This window comes from Anopheles aquasalis, chromosome 3, assembly GCF_943734665.1.
Source record: "Anopheles aquasalis chromosome 3, idAnoAquaMG_Q_19, whole genome shotgun sequence".
In the NCBI taxonomy this organism is placed as follows: Eukaryota; Metazoa; Arthropoda; class Insecta; order Diptera; family Culicidae; genus Anopheles; species Anopheles aquasalis.
In genome coordinates, this window is record NC_064878.1 from 27,890,052 (window position 1) to 27,911,828 (window position 21,777).

Consider the following 21,777-nt stretch of genomic DNA (forward strand, 5'->3'; position numbering starts at 1 on the left):
TTCCTTAACCTGAGTTTAGTGAAAACATTATCATTTGTTTCCATTTCACTCTCTGCTGTTGCTTCTACCGGTCCCGTGTGCTAATGCTAAAATGATGTAACACATTTCACGCAACATTGCCCCGTTGCCTGTGGTGTCGTGGGCACAAGTTTCACTTCCGCATGTTCGTGCACTCCACATCCACATATACACTCCGCGAGCGAACTGTAGGAATCGAACCCAAAGCGCCAATCCATCAGCCAGCCAATCGATCGATCGGTTGGAGTTGGATCCAAAGTTTCATCACAAGGACGACGACGCCACCCAGCCGTGAAGCGCTGGTGGCTGATTTCCTTTCCGATGGCTAGCAAACAGAATGGGAGAGAGTTGTGGCTTCCCCCTGGTGCAGCGGCGATTCGATTGCAACCGTTAAACCGATGTCCAATGCTCATGTTAATGCACGGCGCTGCTGTGTCCGTTTGTTGATGTTGACCACCACTGCCACCATTGGTTGCACTAACATTCTCTCGCCCTGTTACTGCTGGTGGTATTAATGCTTACGGATTTTGCACGTTAATTACCCAATTGCACATTACCCTAAACTCGGTGATTACATCCCAACAAACAAGCCGACATCAATCGATCGATCGATTAAGAAGCAATCACTGCGCACCGTTTAATAGCTACAAATGACCTACAAATCGGAATGAATGTGACCTGGAGCCCGGGGAGGGGGATTAATAATATCCTAGCATAATCATACTCATAGCCATTCCTTCCTTCCAACATTCCCCATTTCCTCAGACAGAATGCCGCCCGTTTACCTTTTGTTTTCGCTCACCTGAAGAACCGACGATTTGATTTCGATTTCGAGTTCTCATTTCACCTCCCCCACCTCCCGCTGCCACCTCCAAGGACGGACCTCATAATCGCACCTTTCGCACCGTGGCACCCAGCAATGATTAATGGCGCTGGCGCTGTGTGCGAGCAGCGAAAGAATTTTGCTGCGACCGGCGCCCGCCCGTTTCCGGTTCGATTCCACCGTTTGGCCAATTATTAACGGGTTGCCCAGGAAGCCAAGGGGATGCTGGTGGGGTTATCTTTCAGCGGAATTTCCACCCACAAACGCACACACACTTCAGCGCACATCGAGCATAAATTATTTCCCTTTTAGTTTGGTGGGCGGACGGCGTGAGAGGGAAAGTTCTCGCGTAGGAATTCATTTTCTTTCCGTGAGAAAAGTAGTGGCAAGGAGAGGAAGGAAAGGTGGGAAGAGTTTGAAATAAATGCGGTTTGGTGGGCTTCGGAAAGTGCAGCTATTTATCTTGGCGCCGAGTCGGAGTTTTCGCGGAGCACAATCGAACCAGGAAGGGAAGGTGATGATGATGATGATGAATCCTTTTGCTTTGTGTGGTCTAAGGGGGACGTACGACTCCGCGAGAATGATATCTAGTAGTGAAAATGAGTTACTGGGAACGATCTATCGAAGTACGAAGCATAATAAGTACAATTAATACACCTGTTTGCACACAATATTCCGAATGCTTTGAGGGAACTTTTTCACTACTCCAACTTATCAAGAAATTGTAGTTTAGTTTTTGCTTCTCTTTTAGATATTTGATGTCTATTTTGAATGCGCATTTTGCAGAAAAAAGAATAACTTGCATAATGACGTACGAAGTAGGCTACGCAGTAATCCATCGAATGTCCAACAATACATCTAATGCCTTCTTCTCCCGCCTTAAAATCGAATCGAAACACGATCATACTTATGTCCTTAGACTTAAGCCCTTGGAGCCCTTGGAATTCCGTTGAAAAGCTCGTGAAGTGTAAAACGCTCGGAGACGATTTGTAAATGGCTTCTGTCTTCATAATGTCACCACCCCACCGGTGCTCCCAGCAATGAAAACCCCTGGATGGACATCGAAGAACGTGCTGACCAAGCGAAATACCAGACTCCATCATGCCTTTTCTACCAGCTCTGCAACGCGCCACTAACCGTGACCAAAAAAAACGAAACACAAAAACACCCGGGCATTATCTTGCTCATTTCGTTTCACCATTGCTCGTGCCATTCCAACTGCCAACTTTGGACGCGCGCGCGTGCTAGTATCCGCGCTAGGAGGTGGGAAAGGAAGCAAACTAATGGAGACAGAGGGTGCCGGGGGCCATTATTCACGAACCTCAAGCTCTCCCAGAGTGTCATCGCCGAAAAGACTTGTTGGGGTATCGGGCTGGCAGAAGTACGCCGTGAGAAAAGGGTTTTCGGAACTTTTCATGTGCCGCCTCGCCCTCTCTCTCTCTCGCTCTCTTGCCAAGGGTGCTCCTTGGGATGTGGGCTAACGAAAACTTTGTTGAGCTCTCCTAGCACACCCCCGGGGGCTATCGCGTGCACAATGTAGTGGCCAGCAAATGCAGCAACTAGTGGAAGAAGAGACAACGGAGCATTCGGTCGGGCACTAAAAACACTGAACACCTTTCCCCACCGCCCCTCCGAAGGGCACCGACGACGTCGTTTTAGCTCTTAAATGAGTGTTTGTTAAAACTTGGGCGCCCTTTTTGGGATGGCAGTTGCGAGAGGCGAGACAAAAACACCCAAAAAGTTTCTTCTGTTGCTTTTCGGATGCTTCTGGTTGAGGGCCTGCAACTGCATCACGGACACAGTGCCAGGCTCTGCAATAACTTGCAACTCATAATCCATGTCACAAGGATGATGAAGATGATGATGATGATGATGACGGTTGGCTTCCAGAAATCCTCGCAAAACAACTCACTATCGCGGACCGCCGTTTACTGGCGAGTCGCACGGTCGACTCGAAAGGCAACACAAATTATGGTTCCACCAGACCATCAAGTCCATTGGGCGTTGATTTACTGTCACTTCTGTTATCAAACTTCCACTCCTTTCCCTTCCCTGTTGCGCAACTATTCGTGCTCGAGTTGGCGCCGTTTTGAAACTTCCGCTTTTTAGGCGCCTCCATTTCGAGGCGCCTCCATTTCGAGGCGCCTCCATTTCCGGTTCACCCATCCTTGCCTCGTTTATCGCACTCATTCTACCGCGTACGGTTGTTCGCTCAGTGGGAGCTTTTGCAAAAGGTTAACAGCGCAAGCAAGCAAGATAACAAGAGTACCAGCACCCTTTCCTAAGACGCCAGTCTGTACGAATGAATGGCAGGGTAGATAAATGGGAGGGAGGAAAAGGCATGCGGTGAGGAGGCGAGGTGAAAGAAATATTACTATTTCCTGTTCCGGTACTCCCTGAACTGAACGCTAGGGACGGGCTGCTACACAATGGCCTTTTGTGAAACAATTGTGGACTTCCGTGATAGCAAAACTAGAACAATGGCACCTGGAACCGGATATCATTCCACGCGAAAAATCGAACACCACCCGGGATAATCGAAACGCCTTGCGGGACTGCTACGTGCTGGTCCTCTCACGATAAATGCACCAGAATCGGAGAGTTCCGCGAGTAAATTATCCGCGAAAACTCAACCCACCGGCGGAAGCGCACCCAGTCACGCTTCAATATGCCGCTACCGATGCCGATACCGTTCGTACGTCGCGTGAGGTGAACGATTTATAGTCCTGCAACCTTCGCAATGGACCTTCGGTTCACTCCGCTCTCTAGCACACGGTAGAGCATCGAGCTGTTCTAAACTTTGCTCACATGAAGTGCTTGGTCGAAGAAGGAAGAAGTCTTGGGATAGACGGGGGATCGGTAGTGATAAGATTAATCATCGCAGGCCGCAGGCGGATGTGCTTTTGTGCTGCTCTCGTCGGACGATCGATCGGTTGGTGGTCGCGAGAACGGGCAAACTTTGTGCTTGATTGCCTTTAATTGAACTCAATTAGAGTGATCTTGAAGGTTGGTCTTCTGGCCTCAGTTCATAAAAAAACTCTGATCACGTCGAACTCGACTCCAGGTGGAGAATTTTCTTATTAATCTCCTACAATACTTCCTAGTAGAACGTCCCTTCCAGGAACTGGAACTGGTGGACGATAGGATACGATACTCAAAATTTTATTCTATTTTCTGATCATAAAAAGCGCACGTCCATGTTGGAATGTTTCCCGGAAAGCGATAGGGGCGGCGAGGCGAGCGAGTTGCAGAGACAGACAGAGCGCAAGCGTGCGCTCGCGAGAGAGTCCCTCTTCGGGCAGACTATGTCACTATCTGCGTCGCCTCTTCGAAGCAGCCGATCTCCCGATGGTCTTCTCCTCCTTGGACTCACTCGAACGCTTCAGCGACCGTACCGAGAAACGCTTCGAACGCTTCCTCGAGCGTCGGTGATCGATGTGCGTCGAGGGCGTCCAAAGTGTAGCGCATGATCACTCCACCAACCGCCTGTTTGACGGAGAAAAAGAGTGTTGAGAAATGGAAGACAAAAACCCAGCATCAGCGTCTCACCCCGACATCCTCCTTGGTCACATTACGCCGCCGATGGTTTCGCACCAGCTTCGTGAGGCTGCAGCGCAACAGTCCAGGATCGTTCAACCCGTAGTCGATCAGTGTTCCGATGAAGTTCATCACGTTCAGGGCGTGCGCATGCAAGGACCGATTTTCCCCGAGATCACCCGTATCGCCGGATGAGAAATCAAAGTAGTCCAGGTATTTCGGGTACTCCTCGAAGAACCTGCCGATAGAAAAAAGAGTGACATCCGATTAAACTTAGCTCGTCGTAACTTCCTGGCACAATTCCTGACTCACATGACGAATATGTTGCGCCCGTGAGTGACCAGATCCTTCTTGACGATGCTCCAGGCGGCCGTCAGGGCCACCTTCTGCGCTTTCGTAAGCCCCGTCTCGTCCGGTGTGTCGTAATTGGTTTGCTCATCCTCTTCCGCTCCGCTTAACGACGTTGGGCCGGACATTTCGAGGTTTTTTTTTACCGTGTTTGTTCTTCTGCTCCTTCCGCTCTTTCAGGACACGCTTCTAGGAACTTTGTGGGCTCACGCGTAGCAACTTCGCAAGCCAACAATCGCCCCACAGCTTGCTGGGAATGTTTTGGTTTTCTTTCGTTTTTCTTTAACTTTCTTCTCGATTTACTTTCGTCACTCCTTCTTCTTTGAAGCCCAGTAGGCGGATGCCTTGCAAAGACCACACACAACAAGTTAAATCACAGACACATACACCGACACACAAACACTGGGTGGATGGTTCGCCTGGGATGAGTACAAGGGGGGGCTGCCGAAAACGGAAGCGGAACGTTACCGAGGGTTGCTTTGCGCTTCTTGCTTTGCGAGATTACGCTCCGCGACACACAGCGACACAGCTCTGGCTGTCAAAAAACTATCAAAACACACGTACGCGTAGTAGTAGGCCGGTACTATTCGGTGACGACGACGACGACGACCACAAACTGAATAGTGCACACACACTCATACACTCAGATCGCAAATACACACCCCATGCAGTAGCAGGCAGACGAACACGAACTAGTGAGGCCAAACGATGGCACTACTAACAGCAGCAGCAGCAGCAGCAGCACTAGCAAGATGGCGAGGCCTGAGTGGTAATGGAGGAGGTGAAGGTTACCCTGCCGCCTGCCAGCAGCTGTCAGATGGGGCTGCGAGAAAGCCAAAACATCAGCTTTCCTTCCGCACACGACCAAAACTTGTTGCTTTCTGGTGGTGGTGGTCGGTTTTGCGCGCTTGTTTTCTTGGCCGTTTGCCGCCGTCGCCGCGCTCACCAAAACCAAACTCACTCACTCACATTCAGAGCGCGGACGACCGACGACGAGCCCCCATTTCTCTCGAAAACAGACACACACAGAGACACAGGAACACACCCACCACCGAAGGTGGAGCAGCAGGACAGTAGATTCTTCTTCGGGTCTCGTGCTCTTGCTTCCTTGCTCAAGGCTCTCTCTCTCTCCTTCTCTCTGTTTAGTCGACTAAGAGTGATTTTTGACTATCTAGCAGTAAGTAGAAGGCTCACCAGACTCAACACTGGGTTAGAACAAATCACACTGGAATACGATCGATTACGAGTAGCACCCCTAGGCTGAGGATCCTCCATCGATTGAGTGTTGCACACGGACTCGGCAGCTTCGTAACCACACTCCTGAACAGTACAAGTCCAAGGGACTTCCACCAACAACCAAGAGCAGCAGCAGCAGCAGCACCGATGAGCAATGTAGACGAGATGTTCGGCGAATCTATCTCACAGTAACAGCACCCGGAACCCGGCACTACTGACGACCACGACGACGACGACGACGATGCTGGTGCTGCTGCTGCTCCCCCAGAACGTGGTCGTCCGTGGTAGTCGTTGGAAATTGATTCAATTTAAAGTATTTATGCTCTCGCCAAAACGCATGGCCCCATCATCATCACCGCGGGGACACGGTCCCCGGACTGTCTCTCTCTCTCTTTCTCGTTCTCTCCCATGCTGCTGCTCTCTCTGTCTGACCGTTTGTCTGCGCTCTCTGTGTGCCATCATCGTGAATCATACGTTACGAGCCGGGCATAAAATCGTAGAACGTTGCCGATCTCGAGTGTCGTCGTCGTTGTCGGGGAGGTCCGCGAAGACCGCGAATTTCGCGAACCGTGTCAGTGTTGCCAAACGCGCGCGCCACGGATCTAGTCGGCATTTGTGTTCCATTTCTTTTAACGCGTTTTTTTTTGTGAGGAGAAGAATGATACTACCAGCCATTTTTGATGAATGCTCTTGAAAGATTAAAAGTAATCAAGTAAAGCAGTGGAAGGGCAGTATCATTTGAACTACTCTGTAGTACACACCATCACGTATTCAACACACCAACACAGCGATGATGTCTGACGAAAGAAGCCATACACCGTACCCTGTGGATGGCCTCCAGTACATTCCAGCACAAGAAGCGCATGTACCTCGAACGAACGTGAACGTGCCTTGCTGCTCGGGAGCAACTAGAAGTCAACCTTCTTCTTTCTTCAACCATCCATCGTCCATCGGTACCGGCCAGTCCTGGTACGACCGGCCGACCGTATGCTATTTAATTAATGTCAACGACGCTGGTACCAGCCTAGGCACCATGTCAGTCAATGGTGTGGCCGAATTTGCCACCGGCACCATTTACCATGCTCCCGCATAACCGGCAAGCCCCAGGACGACGACGACAACGACGATGGAGCTGTACCTATGGAGCGATAATTGTTAATGACACAAACATACCACCATACACGAACCCGCGTTTGCCTCTCGTGATGCTCGTGAATATGCCACCATTGCTGCCACTGCTACTACTGCCGCTGTTGGAGGAAATAATTAGACATTTGTTTGTTTGTTTGTGGTCTTCACCACCACCACCGGTCCCCGGTATCCCAACCAACGCTTAGCTGGCGCCGAGAAGGAGTTTTCTTTTCCTTTTTTTTATGCGCTCCTGCTTCTCTCCCTGTCTCGTGGTCGTCGTCGACAGTGAACGATGTTGGAATGTCAACTGGAGCCCGAGCGAGCCCGGCCATTAGGAGGACGAGAAGCAACGCGAGGGCACCATTTGTCCTTCCAAGTCCCAGGCTCGGCCACTAAAGATACGATCTCACGAGGAGTAGAAGGGTTACCACGGGGCAAGCTCTCTAACCAGGGACCTGTTCCCACTTCCCTCGCTGCTTCATTATTTCTCATCAGTATTCCACCAGAGCCCCCTTGAGCAGCAGCCGGAGCAGCAGCACCAGCAGCAACAGCATAACAATTCCATCATTTTCCCGCCGGGAAAACAAGCAACATTTGCAACAACTCTTTCACCGCATGGGACGTGAAACATACCGGAACACGGCGTGCGTTCCATGTAAAACGTGAACATATGACACGATACGGCCGCCATATGAGCTGGCAACAGCATAATACCTGTTGCGTAGCTTTACCACCGAGCAGCTGAAGCGGGACACATTAACTCTTACTAGCCCTGCCTGGCAGCCCACAATCATGGCGATGTTGATGATCATGACGATGACGGTACGGCTGCTGATCCTGATGAAACATAAACCCGATGGTGGTGGTGTGCCCCACCCACCACGAATTGACACCCACCAAGCGTGGCCAAGTTGTTCAAGGGCCATCCACTTGGGGTAGGCTTCGCTACTTTTTAATGAGCCCTTAAAAATGGTGGTCGAGGTGGGCACTAGACACAGACACACACATGTGCGCGCCCAGTAATTGCGATGGCGGAACGATTAAAGCGTTATTGAATTAAGGCACGCAAGAGGCGCCAACCTGCGCCACTCCGCGATGTGGGGGTTTGTGAAGGGGTTTTCCGCGTAATTACTGGGCCAGTTTGCAGGAAAAATTAATGCTCCCATTGAAGTATGAATGTGGCCAGTAAAGCCCTTTGGATGGATTTCTGTTCCTCTTTTTCGCTCTCTGGTTCTCTGACTCTCATCACAATCAATTAAGCGAGTAGGGTTTCATTTATTTTGAAATTGGAGTATATTACATTGCCAGTACCAGTACCTACTGGTGGACAGTATGGAAACGCGTTGGTAGCTGTGAGATTCATAAGCTTTATAAAGGAAACGTTCTACTTCATAGAATTGCAGTGTCATTTAACTGTAACTAGGGCTGAGTTGTCATTTATTTATGCGAGGGCTAAGGTATTGAATTTTTTAAATAACAATTTTGTTATTTTTTTCATGAATTCCCATCTTTTCAAGAGCACTAGGTAAAACTCGTGGTTTAATCGAAGCAAACTGACAAAAAGAATTTGATTTTCGAAATATTGCTAATTTGAATTGGATTTTCCAAAACCTGCGTAGCATAAAAACTGTAGAACCAATCCTTTTGAACCATCGTCCACAAAATACAACCACATATTTAGTGTTGGTAGTTAATTATGCAATTAAATGCAAAATTCAAGAATATTTAGTTGTATTTGACATTCAGGTTAAAAAAAACAAAGATGAATAATTTCTTTACACAAAAAACTGCGAAAATAAATCGGTTTTTTGCCCGAATGCCCTTACTACACAGAATTAAATTAGGGATCACTTCAAATTGAACATTTTTGAGATGCCTCCTCGAATTTTAAAGGGAACCCTGTTTTACTTTACATTGTTATAGTGAACTAAAGAACACGGCAGTCAAGCAAACATAGTTGAAACACTTTCTCCTTCACTTTCAAACTCATTAACTTTGTGTTCATCGTGCGAGAGACGCAGTATTCGCTCCCAATCGAATACAGACGAAATAGCACCGCCCGTAACCGAATTTGAAAGTGACGAAGAATAGACAACCATCCTACACCCCCTACATTAACGCAAGCCTCTTCACTGATTGCATTATCTCGCTTCTAGCTTCCAAAACCCTACCTCAGGGGCGAGGAAGGGAGGTGCACTGTTTGACCTTGTTGCGGATGAGTCCAAGCTCCGAATATGCCCCAAACAACACCCCGGGCCAGAACCCAGTCTTTTGAAGCGATAAGCCGCCGTGAGGCGTCGAGGCAGAGGCAACAATAGCGAACCATCTCCGTAGCGTAGCGCACCATACGCGCCATAGTCATGCTCTTATTGTGTAGGCCATCAGCAGAATGATGCGCAGGCCTCTAGAAATCAATTTCAATCTTGTCGAACAACAATCGTCGACGCACACATGCCCGTCAACATCAAACCATTTCCATTCAACCCGGTCACCGAATGTATCTATTGAGTGAAAGGTACAAGACACACTTCAGCGCACGACAACGCACTCAGTAAACACACAATTCCCGGTACGACACCGTCTTCGAGCGAGCAGAACTCGTTCTATCGAGTGCGAACTCTCCTTACCGGTTGGACTCCCCTTTCGTCTGCTTCTATCAGTGCCCACTTGTGCGAACCTGCTGCTCGTTTTGGAGGTGGGAGGAGTCGATGAGTTCCGTGGGATGCGATCCTGTCGCCACTTAAAACGATTACCAAATGTCGCCGGACGCGTCCGCACGACGCTATTTTATAGGATCACCCGGGTCGACTAGAAATGGTCGAGGACCGATGATCACCACCACCGTGCGCCACCATGTTTCGGCGCCAAGAGATTACGACTTCCAGGATGACTGAGGCAGCGGATGGTGCCGGTTGTGAACGCGACCACTCCATCAATTAATGAATTTCTTCGTAGCGGACACCCGGTTTCTCGCGATGGAAGACGGAAGAGGGGGAGTCGAATGGAAGCTTCGTGAGAATTATGACAAGTTCTATTTACGAGCCCTCGAACTTGAACGGACACTCCCTTCCATGCGGTGCACTGTAGCCGATGATTAGGGCACATGCTTAGACGGGAGTTGGCTCCTATCTCTTGATTGATCTAATAGACCGTGCGGGAGGGGAAACGATTGGAGTACCCTGTAAAGAGGGGATGAAGAATCGAATCGTGCATCGACTGCACGCAACTACTGTCCCCGGTCAGTATGATTACGATGACATGAATCTAAAACTGTGCATAGTAATGAGACTGTAATGGACATTTTGATGTAGAAAAAACAAGTATATAGTCGAAAGTACATCAATTTCAATGACGGTGCAAAATCTAGTGAAACTTTTTACATTTATATTTGCAAACCACTTCGTCACCTTTCGTGTGGATTATGCTTTTAAATAAATTGATTCAAGTTTTTTGCTACAAATTCCCGTTTAATTTTGAAATAGCATGCAGTTTCCTATTCGTCTATTGAATATTTAATGAAAGAGGAGGACAAGACCGCTTCTAGAAATGACTTGTACATGTTTGAATACTATCGGCTCCCCTCTTAACATCGAAGCTACAAAAAACTAAACTCTTATTAGCCACAATTCCATTTCAGTTGAGAGAAGTACCAACAATCTCAAAGTCATCTTTAGATTATTTCCACCAACAACATGAATACAATGGACGACAAGAGAGTGGCGAGAAATTGATTAACAACATCCCACGACATCTTGCTCACTAACTTTGCCACTCCAAATGCCGATCACTGTCGCATCACTGGCATTCACTACAGAACCTCCGATAAGCCAAGCCAGTTGAAATGGTTGGCGCATCACATCAATCCCCGGCGACATGATAAAAGAGTCTTTTCATCGTCATAAAGTCGTCGCCCGGTTGTTCGACGGCACAATCACCTTCTTCCGCCAAGATATCGGGTTAAAGTGTGCTCGCTAAAGAGATCTTTCTCCACTTCCGTCAAGCAAAGGAGCAGGCGCGCGCGAAGTAAGTACCATTACCATTTTATCATTCCAATTTAATTAAGTACAGTGCGAGTTACAACCATCCTTCTAGTCTCTGGTCGTTGCTAAGGGTTGTTCTGGCCCTTGCGCTGTTCCATCTCTTCGTTTGATTTCCTAGTTTCATTGGAGGACACCCAACACCGGCAGGTAACCGGCAATGATGTGGCGTAACTCAGTGAGACAACCTGTACTTACCGCCGGCTGACAGCATCTCCCGTGAATGAACTGGAAATCTGGAAGTGAAGTGCTGCGAGGCGTTGGATGGGAAAATTAAAATCCTTCACCTTTCCGTCTGCGATGTAGCATATTTATGCGTAAGAACCGTTGGTTTGCCTGGTAGAAAACCGTGCGGAAGTATTGATTGCATCATAACGAGTGCCTGACACGGTCCCTCGTATCCATGTCCGGAGTGTGCGTGGAGAGAAGATTTCTCCGACGGATCATAAATCATGTTCACGGGACCCAGGTACAGCTGCGTGGTGGTGTCGGTTACACGCGCCATAACGGATGCCATTCAAACGGCGGATGATGCAAACAGCGCCGAGAACGAGCCAAGACGCTCACCTTCTGGAGAAAACAATTCCAGCCCACCAGTCACGTCGCGTAGCGTGAAAGAGTGAGTTGGAACCAGCCAGTGGCCAAGTGTTTCCATCTTGATGCCTCCAATGTTGCTGCTGCTGCTGCTGCTGCTTGTTGCTGATTAAATTTCGACCTCCGCGCAACCCCAAACGGGCGCACCTCGAAGCGCGCCCCCTTAGACCTCCTTTCTCTCGAGGTTATGAGCGAAACAGCAAAGCAAGATGGTACGCTATCGTAACGGAAGTTACGTGATGCCAACGGATATTGAAACGAAACATGACGCCCTCGCACCGTGGCCACTCGTTCGACCTCTGCCTGCCGCGCTGTCTTCCTCCCGCGCGTTGTTTTAAAGGTTTGATGAACAACATAATGTTGCATCGCACCACCACCACCGGCGAGGGTGTATAAAGGATCCTTTTGCCTCGAAACACCCCACCCGTGTAAGCTGGCCCGGACCGGGAACGAATTTTCCATTTCATCGATCAAACGAAAACGATGAATTCGTTTCAATTTTACGCTTCTGCATTCCATTTTGGTGGCGAAGCGAACAGACACAGCCGTGATGGAAGCGATTGCGATCGTCCCATTGCACGCCCTAACACGCCCGTTGGCCTGTGGCCTGTGGCCTGTAACACAACCATGGCCAAGGAACGAGGTGCCCTCCAAGCCCTCAAGGGTTCGATAATTATTCGCAACGGCAGTCGGCCGCGTGCCTAAAACTAATAGCTGCAAATGGTGGCGAATGGTTGGCGGCACCAGGATTCCTGGTAACCATCGAGAAGCATCAAATGACCGACCATGCCAGTATCGCGAGAAGGTGCCTGCCGTTGGCCAGTGGTGCCAGTGGTGGGGGGAGGGGGGGGGGACGCGAAACAACACAACACACCACCCGAAAAACACAAGTTCGGTGTCGAGTTCAAACGGAGGAGCACGTCGTTTGGGGCACGAAATAATTAACGTCATCTGTGTGACGTCTGCGTCGACGTCTTATGAAAGTTTTCGGCCGTTCGACCTTCCTGATCGGGAGGGTCACGATGCCTTGCTCGATGGCCAGCTGACGGGCGGCCAAGTTCGCACGCCTGCCTGCCTTTTATTTATTAGCCAAAATCGGTGGAAAATTTAATTTCACAAAGCAAACTCGCCCGCTCTATCGCTTTTTGGGGGCCGAAAGATGGAATTGGAAAATTTCGAATTCCGAGACGGCGACGATGACACCGGCTGTTGGACCTCCAGGGGCGAGAATCTGAGCTTCTGCTCGTACGGACGGCTGGTGGCGGCATGTTAGTAAGTTAGTTAGTGTGAGCACAAAGATAACATGCCGAGAGTTGATCGATAGCGTTTGGTAAACGATGATAGCTGCTTCTCTTGTTATCGAGTGTCTTGAGTACAGCATAAACTCCAGTTACGAGTTTTCTGTTTTTTACCTTTGGTGGAATGCTGGAGCAAACATTGTACAGGCGCTACTGGATATTGCTTTTTAATAAACTCTTTCGTCGACATATTGTTTGATTTTGTGTTGATTCATTAACTTGTTAAAATTAATAGCATGTTCGTGTCCGTGTAAAGTACAAACAATTTGCAAACAATTAGATACGATCTGTGCGAGTTCTCCGACATCTATAAGCTCAAACTCAATAAAACCAAGTACGGTGTATCATCACGTAAATCATTTAAATAAACTCGAATTCGCTGGATACGAAACTCCTAGTTCAGAAATCTGAAAGCACTACTCTTGGAACTAAAAGAAAACTTACTTTCATTCAGACAAATTGTTGGGCAAGTTCGGTAAGAAGCTGAGTCAAGGACGTCAGCGCGCTGATGAAACTTTTGCTGTTGCATCATTTTGTTGTACAGGAAAAAACAGTCTGGCGATCGGATGATGCACTAGCTGCAAGACCAAAGCAAAGAACTTCATCTCACACGTCCCAGGAATCTGTAACACACATGTGGTGCCATCCCGCACTGAAGACATCACGCTCTGCAAGTTTGCCGGCCATCGTGCGAGTTATTGAAAAGTTTATTCTGCGAGTGGAACGTGAACGAGGGTGAAAGCAGTATCATCATGCTAGTGCCATTGTAACAGCTAGACCAAAGAGCATCCGACTGTATAAAAATGCGGGCATTATGAAGGATCTTTGTTTGAAAAGAATGCCAACGCCTTCAATTAGCTTCACCACCGGTCTTCACTTAATAGACCGCAGAAAAAGTCCCGAAACAATGGGCCAGCAATGCGTATTGCAAAATGTTGCACTGTTTATTATTTATTTGTTTATTATTCATGAAGTTTGCAGTAGTAGTTCTTGCTTCTTGCAATTTCCTGCAGAAGGATGCCAAGATTTTGTGCGCATACATCCTAACTCGTCGGAAAGGTGCCCGGTGCCGTTCTAGAGGAATGGCTTTGAACCAGTTTCGAGCTGGTGCTGGTGGTGCTGGTGCCCTAGGGCACTTCGTTCATCGTTTCTTTTTGAACATCTTCAACCGTCAAGGTGTGGGCTGAGATAGTGAAGTGGACATAGTGGCACCACTAAGGACCACTGCCACGTGCACGCGTGGCCCCGTGGCGCACAAACAAATAAGCAATCCAGTGCCTGGTTTCGGTTCGTGAAAGCCATAACGTAAACGTGTACGAAGGCCATAAATTACTCTGAAAGTACTGAAACAACTGTGCATTATTCAGGGCCCCAGCTATCCAGCGCTCGGTGTGTGCGCCACACCGAAATCCAAATCCCCAAACGATGCCCCAACCGCTGGGCAACGGAATCGAATACTAGGAAACTGGCAGACAAGCATCGGCTGCCGGAGGTACACCGTGTGCCAGCAAACATAAACAATGCTCCGATGCCTTGAAATGGATAGGTCAGGAACGGAAGTCCGTACCCTAGCACCACCTAGCGAGCGCCGACTGCACGAAGGGAAAACTAATTCTCAAGCAATAAATAGACATTGTTATGATGCATCAGAAGAGCAGTGCGCTCCGGTGCTCCCGTAAGCGATACTCTGTAGGTAGGTTGCACCGTTCCGCACCGGACCATATGGTGCGCCGAAGGCAGACTATTTCCTTCCACCAAAAGCGAGCTTTCCCCCATTTCGTCGGGTCTCCCGGAAAACTTGCCCATAGATAAGCTGTTGTTGCTTAGAAAGTTTAGCCCTGATGTCTGCGTACCTCCTGCTGCGCTACCTACCGATACCGGTGTAGCCGCTTCCAAAAACTAACTTTTCCCGACACATGACAGCCGGTACACGCACACATGCCAGTGTTTCTCCCGGGCTCGATTGCCAACACAAACCGATTAGCATTCGGTAGAAGAAGGTACTGTGTTGTCTCGAGAGGGCTAGGTCAGGACTGGACTGGCTGTCAGTGCGGTATCACTTACGAATACACACTACAAAACGTGGCCCAGTTGGTTGCTCACCAAAGGCGGAAACATTCGCATTCGCATTACAATCAACAAATGAACTCGTGCGAATCATTTGCCGGGTCCGTTTGGTGCTACATTGCACAAAAGTCAAGCAGCAGCTGCAACACTGTCCAGGATAGGTCATGTTTTGGGATGTTCCAATTGTCACGTTTGGCTTGGCCACAAAACACACACGGGCTTTTGGTCGTGTGCGATTCGTACTCATCCGTCAGTTCTCTTTGCGATTCGCCTCGTCTCTTCTTTCGGGGGTTGAACAACGTCGTCTAACAATTGCTAACCATGCGAAGTCACAGGCCCAATTTGCTATTCGTGGCACATGGCCACCATAGCGTACCGATGATGCCGTTACGGCTCATTACCTGAATGGTTGAAAGACGGTAGTTGCCGCCAAACTACTTACGTGTCTGGGGTTTCCAAATAACTGTGATGCTCAGGTGCCTTGTGCTCCGTGCGAGGCTGAAAAGTTGGCCTTACAGGTTAGTCATTTTAGTGATTTCGGCAGGATGATGCTAATGATTTTTTAAGGACCGGATCGATGTCGTGCACTGTATTTGTGTCATTTAGTGTAAGTGGTGGCATCTGCTCCATTTTCCAACATCAGTGAAACATGAAAACATATTTCCAATCTGCACATTCCATGTGTATGTTGAACAGACATGAAATTTCTTCAGTTCATCCGTACAACCCTTCCCACAGCATCATCTGTGTTGCTCTTCCATTTACACCTGTTCTGCTAAACAACGACACCAAACTTTCGGTACAAACCGCAACACTCTCTCGAGTGAAAAAAATAATGCAAATTTTTAACTCATCTACCATCAAAATTGAGTTGGAAAACTGTCGCCAGTAGCAGGTAGTTAGTAACAAACGCAACTTTTCCGCCGTTGAATATCCGAAATTGAACCAAAAAAAGCACGTGTCCAAAGCGACAGAAACAAACTTTTATTTGCACTAAACAATGTAGCTCAGTTACCGGGGGAAATTGTTGACGAAATTTTATATCCAGGTCATGTGTTCACGGTTCAGGTATTGTCCTCTTTTCGAATCCTGGCACAATTTGTTGGGATGTGGAAAGCAGATGAGGGAAATGCAGCGGCAGTTCTGTAAAACAAACTAATGATCAAACTTTTATAGTAATTGGCGACACATGAAATCCACTCGGGCGTCAGTGTGGCCGACCATGTGCAAATACCGGTTATCATAGAAAATTACAAGCAGGATAATTTACATGCCCCATGTTGCTGCTGTTGCTGCTGCTGCTGCCATGCTAATCGCTCCACTACAGCGATGATGTTTAAGCTTGTTTGAATTGACGTCGCATATCTGATGCTAGAGAGACCGATGAAAGGCACCTCACCTTTGCGATAAGAACGGAAAACGGAAACAAACTCACACCCGGTGATCGCTTGGCTGGGTTCAGGAAGGCCTCATATCAGCATATCTGCAGCGTAGAGGCGAGTGCCCCCAGCCACTCAGTCCGTCTGCATCCCGCAATTAGCCGGACGAAGTTTTTCACTTACGTGAGAATGTTTCATAAATAAAATAATCAACACAACCGGCTGACAGGAGAGCGTGTCCTACCGTGACTATCGGGAGCCCAGGATCTGTGCTTTGCGTCTGCCATGGCCATTCACTCTGCAGCAGCGCATTTGCTCAGCCCGCTCTCAAGGGAGTTCCCGGATAGGCACGCATGCTGACACCGTATCCTGGGCACCGTGAAGCAATGCAAAGGGTGAACCGACAGGAAGTGAACCGAAGCGATGCTCAAAGAAGTCACGGAAGGCCTACGGTCATCACTGCGGTGAACGGAAGTATTGTCATGGTACACGTCGTTCGTTTCGCGCTGGAATCTAGCCTCCGGTGCACGACTGCATACCCCATTCCCCACGGTACGTGTCATCACGCTCCACCGGACACACACAGACTGCACCCGTCACTGGTTCTAAGAACCGAGGTCCGTTCTAAAGGTCCGTGAAAAGAGGCTCCATTCCCGGGTAATGAATTGCGCAGTAAAGCATGCAGCAGCAGCAGCATCGCAAATGCAAAGCAGATGCTTCCGTCTCGCTGTAAGTTGTGTGTCGGTTGTAAAAGTATTTCGAGAACTAAGGCAAACTGAAAGTAAAGTGCTGCATCTACAATTAATTCGGTGCCAAAGACGGGCCGGAAAACAAAATAACATTTTTGGTGCAACGGATCGTGCTGTGCTCAGCGGTTATGCGCGGTTGAAAGGAGGCAGCCAAGGCGAGAATCGCACTGACACAAATGATAACGGGATAGTGGTGATGGTGGTAGTGTAAATCGTGCGTTCGTACCTGGCCGAAAGGAATGCAATTTTGCCGAGCAACAGTACCGCAGCAGAAACAATGAGGTAGGAAATTTATGGAATACATTCTTTCCGCATGAGAAAGTATATGTTTTTCATGCTAAAGAGGGGTTTTAAAACCGCAGAAACAATGTCATAGGATAGTAGAAAGGAAAGTTTGAAAATTATTTTTGACAACACGTTATTTTTTTGGATCAACGTAAATCAACGATATAAAATGCCTTTTTTTAGATTAGGAAACTGAGGAAAATAATTAATTAGGTTAGCATAATAAGAAATCTTTTTTATCGTTTAAAAATCAAAAGAATATTTTAACTAAACTAGGAGTTAGCTATCATACTCATATTAGCATCCGGGTCGTAAAAGAAATTATTAACAAGTTCGCGGGACATTTCATTACATAATTTGGATGTTTTTCAAATTTGATTTTTCCCTCCAAAGCCCAACTGTGGCCGATGTCCTTGGCCAGTGAGGTAAAGCAAATTCCAAAACTGGTCACCGCAACGGGAAAACGAAATGATGTAGCTCCAATGCCGAAATCCTGTGATGGAGGCGCCAGGTAACCGGTAAAATTGCACACTTTCAGGGCTTTGTAATAGAAAGTGAAATTTCTAAATAACCCAACGATCTTACACTCCATTATGTGGTGAATGTTGAATTGTTGAAAAAATGCTTCTTGATTCAATTTTCCCTTCTCCTTCAGCACCTTCAACAAAAAATCTAATTCTTCGGTTTGCCTGAATGTTATTTCCAACCTTAAAGTACCCTAACGCTGATTATTATCAAACTGACCACAAATATGTTTTATGTACTCCACGACAATCAAAGCCAGTGCTCGTTTCCTTTATCTAAACCCGCAGGGCGTTCCCCCAATGGTACCCGGGGGCAGAGTATCAAAATTAGCATTCTATGCAAAATATGATCCACCAACTAGTGGCACGCGATTCATTCGGTCCGGAAACCGGAAAGCAGTAATTCGTGCAAGATTTATGGCCAACCCCGGGTCGGTGACGATGCAGATTGACCGTGTAGGGGCGTGTGTGTCGGTGTAAGCTTTTCAGGCGAGAAATCGTGAGGAAAGCGCACCGTAAAGAGAGTTTAATTGCTTCCTTCGCTTACCTTCCGGCTCATTAGTTGCTGTAATTGTCCCGAGAGTCGAGTGAGAGTGCGCCTCCCTCCCTGATTAAGTTCAAAGTAAGTTTCCGCAACGAACATCCGGAACGAAGATGGGAGCGCCCCTGCCAAACCATAGGTGGTGTAGATGGGGTTATCAAACGAGCAGCACGAAAACCGTGAGGAAACTACCCGGAGAAGATGGTTTAAATTTAAATTGCATTTAATGCATCACGCGTATGGGTGAGCGGCAGGTAATGTGAGACTTTGCTCGCGCTAGAATTTCATATTCCACGCCCCGGAACAGCCAAGTAACCATCGCACTGACGCCAGTTTCGCGAGGAAGTTTTTAATAATTCAACCAAATGAAGATGATCCAGTTGCGTGTTTACTCAACGGAAGGTTAAGAGCAGTGTGCATGCTCAAGATGCATCCCACGGTCGGTTGGCTGCAAGTTTGTTGCACCATTGTCTCAAGCGACACTCATCCAGAATTAACCTGCACCAGCGAAGACTTTACAAAACTTCTTCAAACCGCACAAAACTGCTCATCTTAATCCTGCTCCACCGACAATCAAGTGCATCACAAAGTTTTCCGTCCCGTTTTGGCATTCCCCAAACCATTTTCCAGTGAATTTGTCATAAATCTTTGAAGAGCTAGTCGTTCTGGAATGGTGAGGTAGCATGGCAGCATGAAACCCAAGACCCGGTGGTCAGTAAAAGGGGCACGTTCAGGGTGCACCGGACCCAGGATGGCGGATAGTTGAGGACAAGTACGTTGCTGCTGCTGCTGCTGCTCGACAAGTGCCTACTTCTGAAGCGCTGTTCCGTTTACGTTGGTTCCGTTGTCGAGTGGTGGTAAAGCTCTCTATTCCTAAAGTAGAGAGACCAGCAAGCAGGATCTGTGTGCCGTGCTTGTGGTGAAGTTTTGCCGGAACTGTAACCGTGAGTACCACGCGCACGACCGCGCTCTCACTTCTTCCGACGATGGTTCTCCACTGGAATGCTTTGCAGATGCGCAGACGAGCCTCCCCGGTGGTTGGTCTTCGGTGAGATGCTAGGGAACTCATCTGCACTATTCCCTTTTAGCCGCCCGAATGTCTAGTACACTGTTGATCAGAAGATGTATGACCACCGGCCAGGCATAACCGGTTGCTCTGGTCAGTTAGGAGTAACTGGGGCTTCAACGAATTGTTGGCCAGTTCACAACATCCCAATGGTTGTTGGTCGTAAACTGCTTTTGCAACGAACCGAAGCCGAAAAAAAAAACAAACAATATCTTGACTCCTAAGTCGCGTTTTCATAGCTGCAAGCGTTTCTCCGACCGTGGTTTTCGCGATTTTCAGGCGTCTCCATGGTCAGAAGCCGTCGGAAACCCTAAGCGCAACGATGCCGCGTTCTTGACCCTTAGTAGCCCACCAGTAGCGCCCCGTAAACAGACCATTAGAAATGGTCTGTCAGCGGCAATAACAACAACCGAACCAAGGAACAACATGCACATCCACACGAGCGCCACTGGTCTAGTGGCAGTGGCCGCCATAAAAGGATTATGTCGCGCCGTTAAAGAAGCAGCAAGCAGAAGAAGGCTGGAGGCCGGGGTGATACGATGATGATGGTTTAGTGGACATGGTTCGCTGAGAGGCTCGCGGAGCGGAGAGGTGTGGACAAAGTGTTCTTCGTCCACTACCAGCATTGCCGTATGGAGCAATTAAATGTTTATGATGATGATAGAACCACCGACTGGGCATGGGAAAGCTGGAATGTGGAAGGCGATAGGTTTATTTGCTTTGGTGTTTCGTATTGCCGGTGGTGATCCTGATTCCTACAATACAGAAGATTAATGTTAGAAGAAACGAAAAGAACTTTTTCGGAGATGTTTATTGAAAAAGGATTCGTGTTGATTCGCATAGATTACCTTCACGATTTCAATAGACTTCCAAAAGACTTTAATGAAGCGAATATACATTTAATGCATTTTTATAAGTGATTCAAAGCAGTAACAACCACAATTCTTGAAGCAAATAGATGTATCTCTGTCACACCAATCCTCGCGCTGGCCTTTGTTCATGTAACATCATTTCGTCTTCTAGTAGCCTTCCTACAGTCTGTGCCGATTGTATTGACTTCATGAATATAAACTAAATCCGATGGACAGCAGCAGATCACACCTACGGTGACCTCATGGCACGCCAGGGGGAATCAATTTATTCCAATCAGCCTTTCCTCCATTTGGACCCCTACCTTTCCAAAGCCCATTTCGTTTGTTTCGTGGACTTTACAAGGTCTACCTTGCCCACAAAGACCTCGTATGTCCACCAGCAAACGCACCGTGTCCACCGGGAGTGCAGGTAATTGAGTGGCCCAGACTCGTTTTCTTCGGTACGGCCATCGCCATCGGTGGATTACCAGCGTCCCGTGATTGTTACTGACGCTCCAGCTGGCATAATATAAGCCGGAGCACAATCCGGCCTTCCCCGAAAAACCACCCACCGCCGCGGGAGTAAACCCAAGCCGCGTAGGGCTTGGTTTTCGGTTGCAAATCTGAAAAGTCCATTCTGACAGCCTTCTCCCGGCTCCCGGCTGTGCTCTTGCAGATTTGATGAGGATCAATTTTGCAGCAGACCCACGGTGAGTGGTGGCTTTAACGGCGAACAGTTGCCAGGTTGTCAGGGCAAGTCCGTTTTCCAGCATATGCCTCCTGCATAAATCCTTCCTTCATTTCTGGCCAATGTCAGCCGCGATGTAGGTGACGGTTGATGGGTTCGCTTTGGCACAAATAAAGCCAAAAACTTTCCGCAGATGCCACAGGCACGACTCTCTTGGAGGACGACGACGCAGACGAGTTTTATGGCGGTCCCCTTTCTTGAATGTCTGTCTGGCTAGCAGACAGTTCCGCTGCACGAAATGTGTCAATCCATAAAGGCAATTCTAAAACTAAAGGACGCACGAAGGTTATATACTCTCCCAACGTCGTCACTACGTCTTAGCGGTCAGCACCTTTCCTTCATTCGAATGACTAAATTGCGAAACTTTGCACTGCGCAGATTCCCGTGGAATAGATATCCCTCGGGTGCACTTTGTATCCTGACGACCATCATAATTGATGCAAATGATCTTTCGCCAAACTTCGGCTCACTTGGTGGCAAGGAGCGAAACCAATTTCTACTGCAAACCTTCTTCTCGGCCATCGGGTGAGCGCTCGAATCGAAAC

The 21,777-nt window shown here is 48.2% G+C and overlaps 1 protein-coding gene across 1 annotated transcript; it reads right to left on the reverse strand.

Moving 5' to 3' along the window:
• Positions 1–3,987: 3,987 nt before the first annotated feature.
• LOC126574263 (uncharacterized) lies at positions 3,988–6,507 on the reverse strand. The gene is made up of 3 exons (XM_050234343.1): positions 4,691–6,507; positions 4,391–4,616; positions 3,988–4,327 (listed from the first exon to the last, which is right to left on the reverse strand). The coding sequence occupies exons 1-3, from the start codon at positions 4,852–4,854 to the stop codon at positions 4,211–4,213; spliced, it is 507 nt and encodes a 168-aa protein (XP_050090300.1). The 5' UTR covers positions 4,855–6,507; the 3' UTR covers positions 3,988–4,210.
• Positions 6,508–21,777: the final 15,270 nt, after the last annotated feature.

What these genes read in the sequence shown, in the direction of transcription:
- LOC126574263 (XM_050234343.1), bottom strand. Translation starts at nt 4,854, where the DNA reads ATGTCCGGCCCAACGTCGTTAAGCGGAGCGGAAGAGGATGAGCAAACC. An exon ending in GGGCGCAACATATTCGTCAT is followed by an intron (nt 4,617 to 4,690) that starts GTGAGTCAGGAA and finishes TTCTATCGGCAG; the next exon opens with GTTCTTCGAGGAGTACCCGA. An exon ending in TGACCAAGGAGGATGTCGGG is followed by an intron (nt 4,328 to 4,390) that starts GTGAGACGCTGA and finishes TCCGTCAAACAG; the next exon opens with GCGGTTGGTGGAGTGATCAT.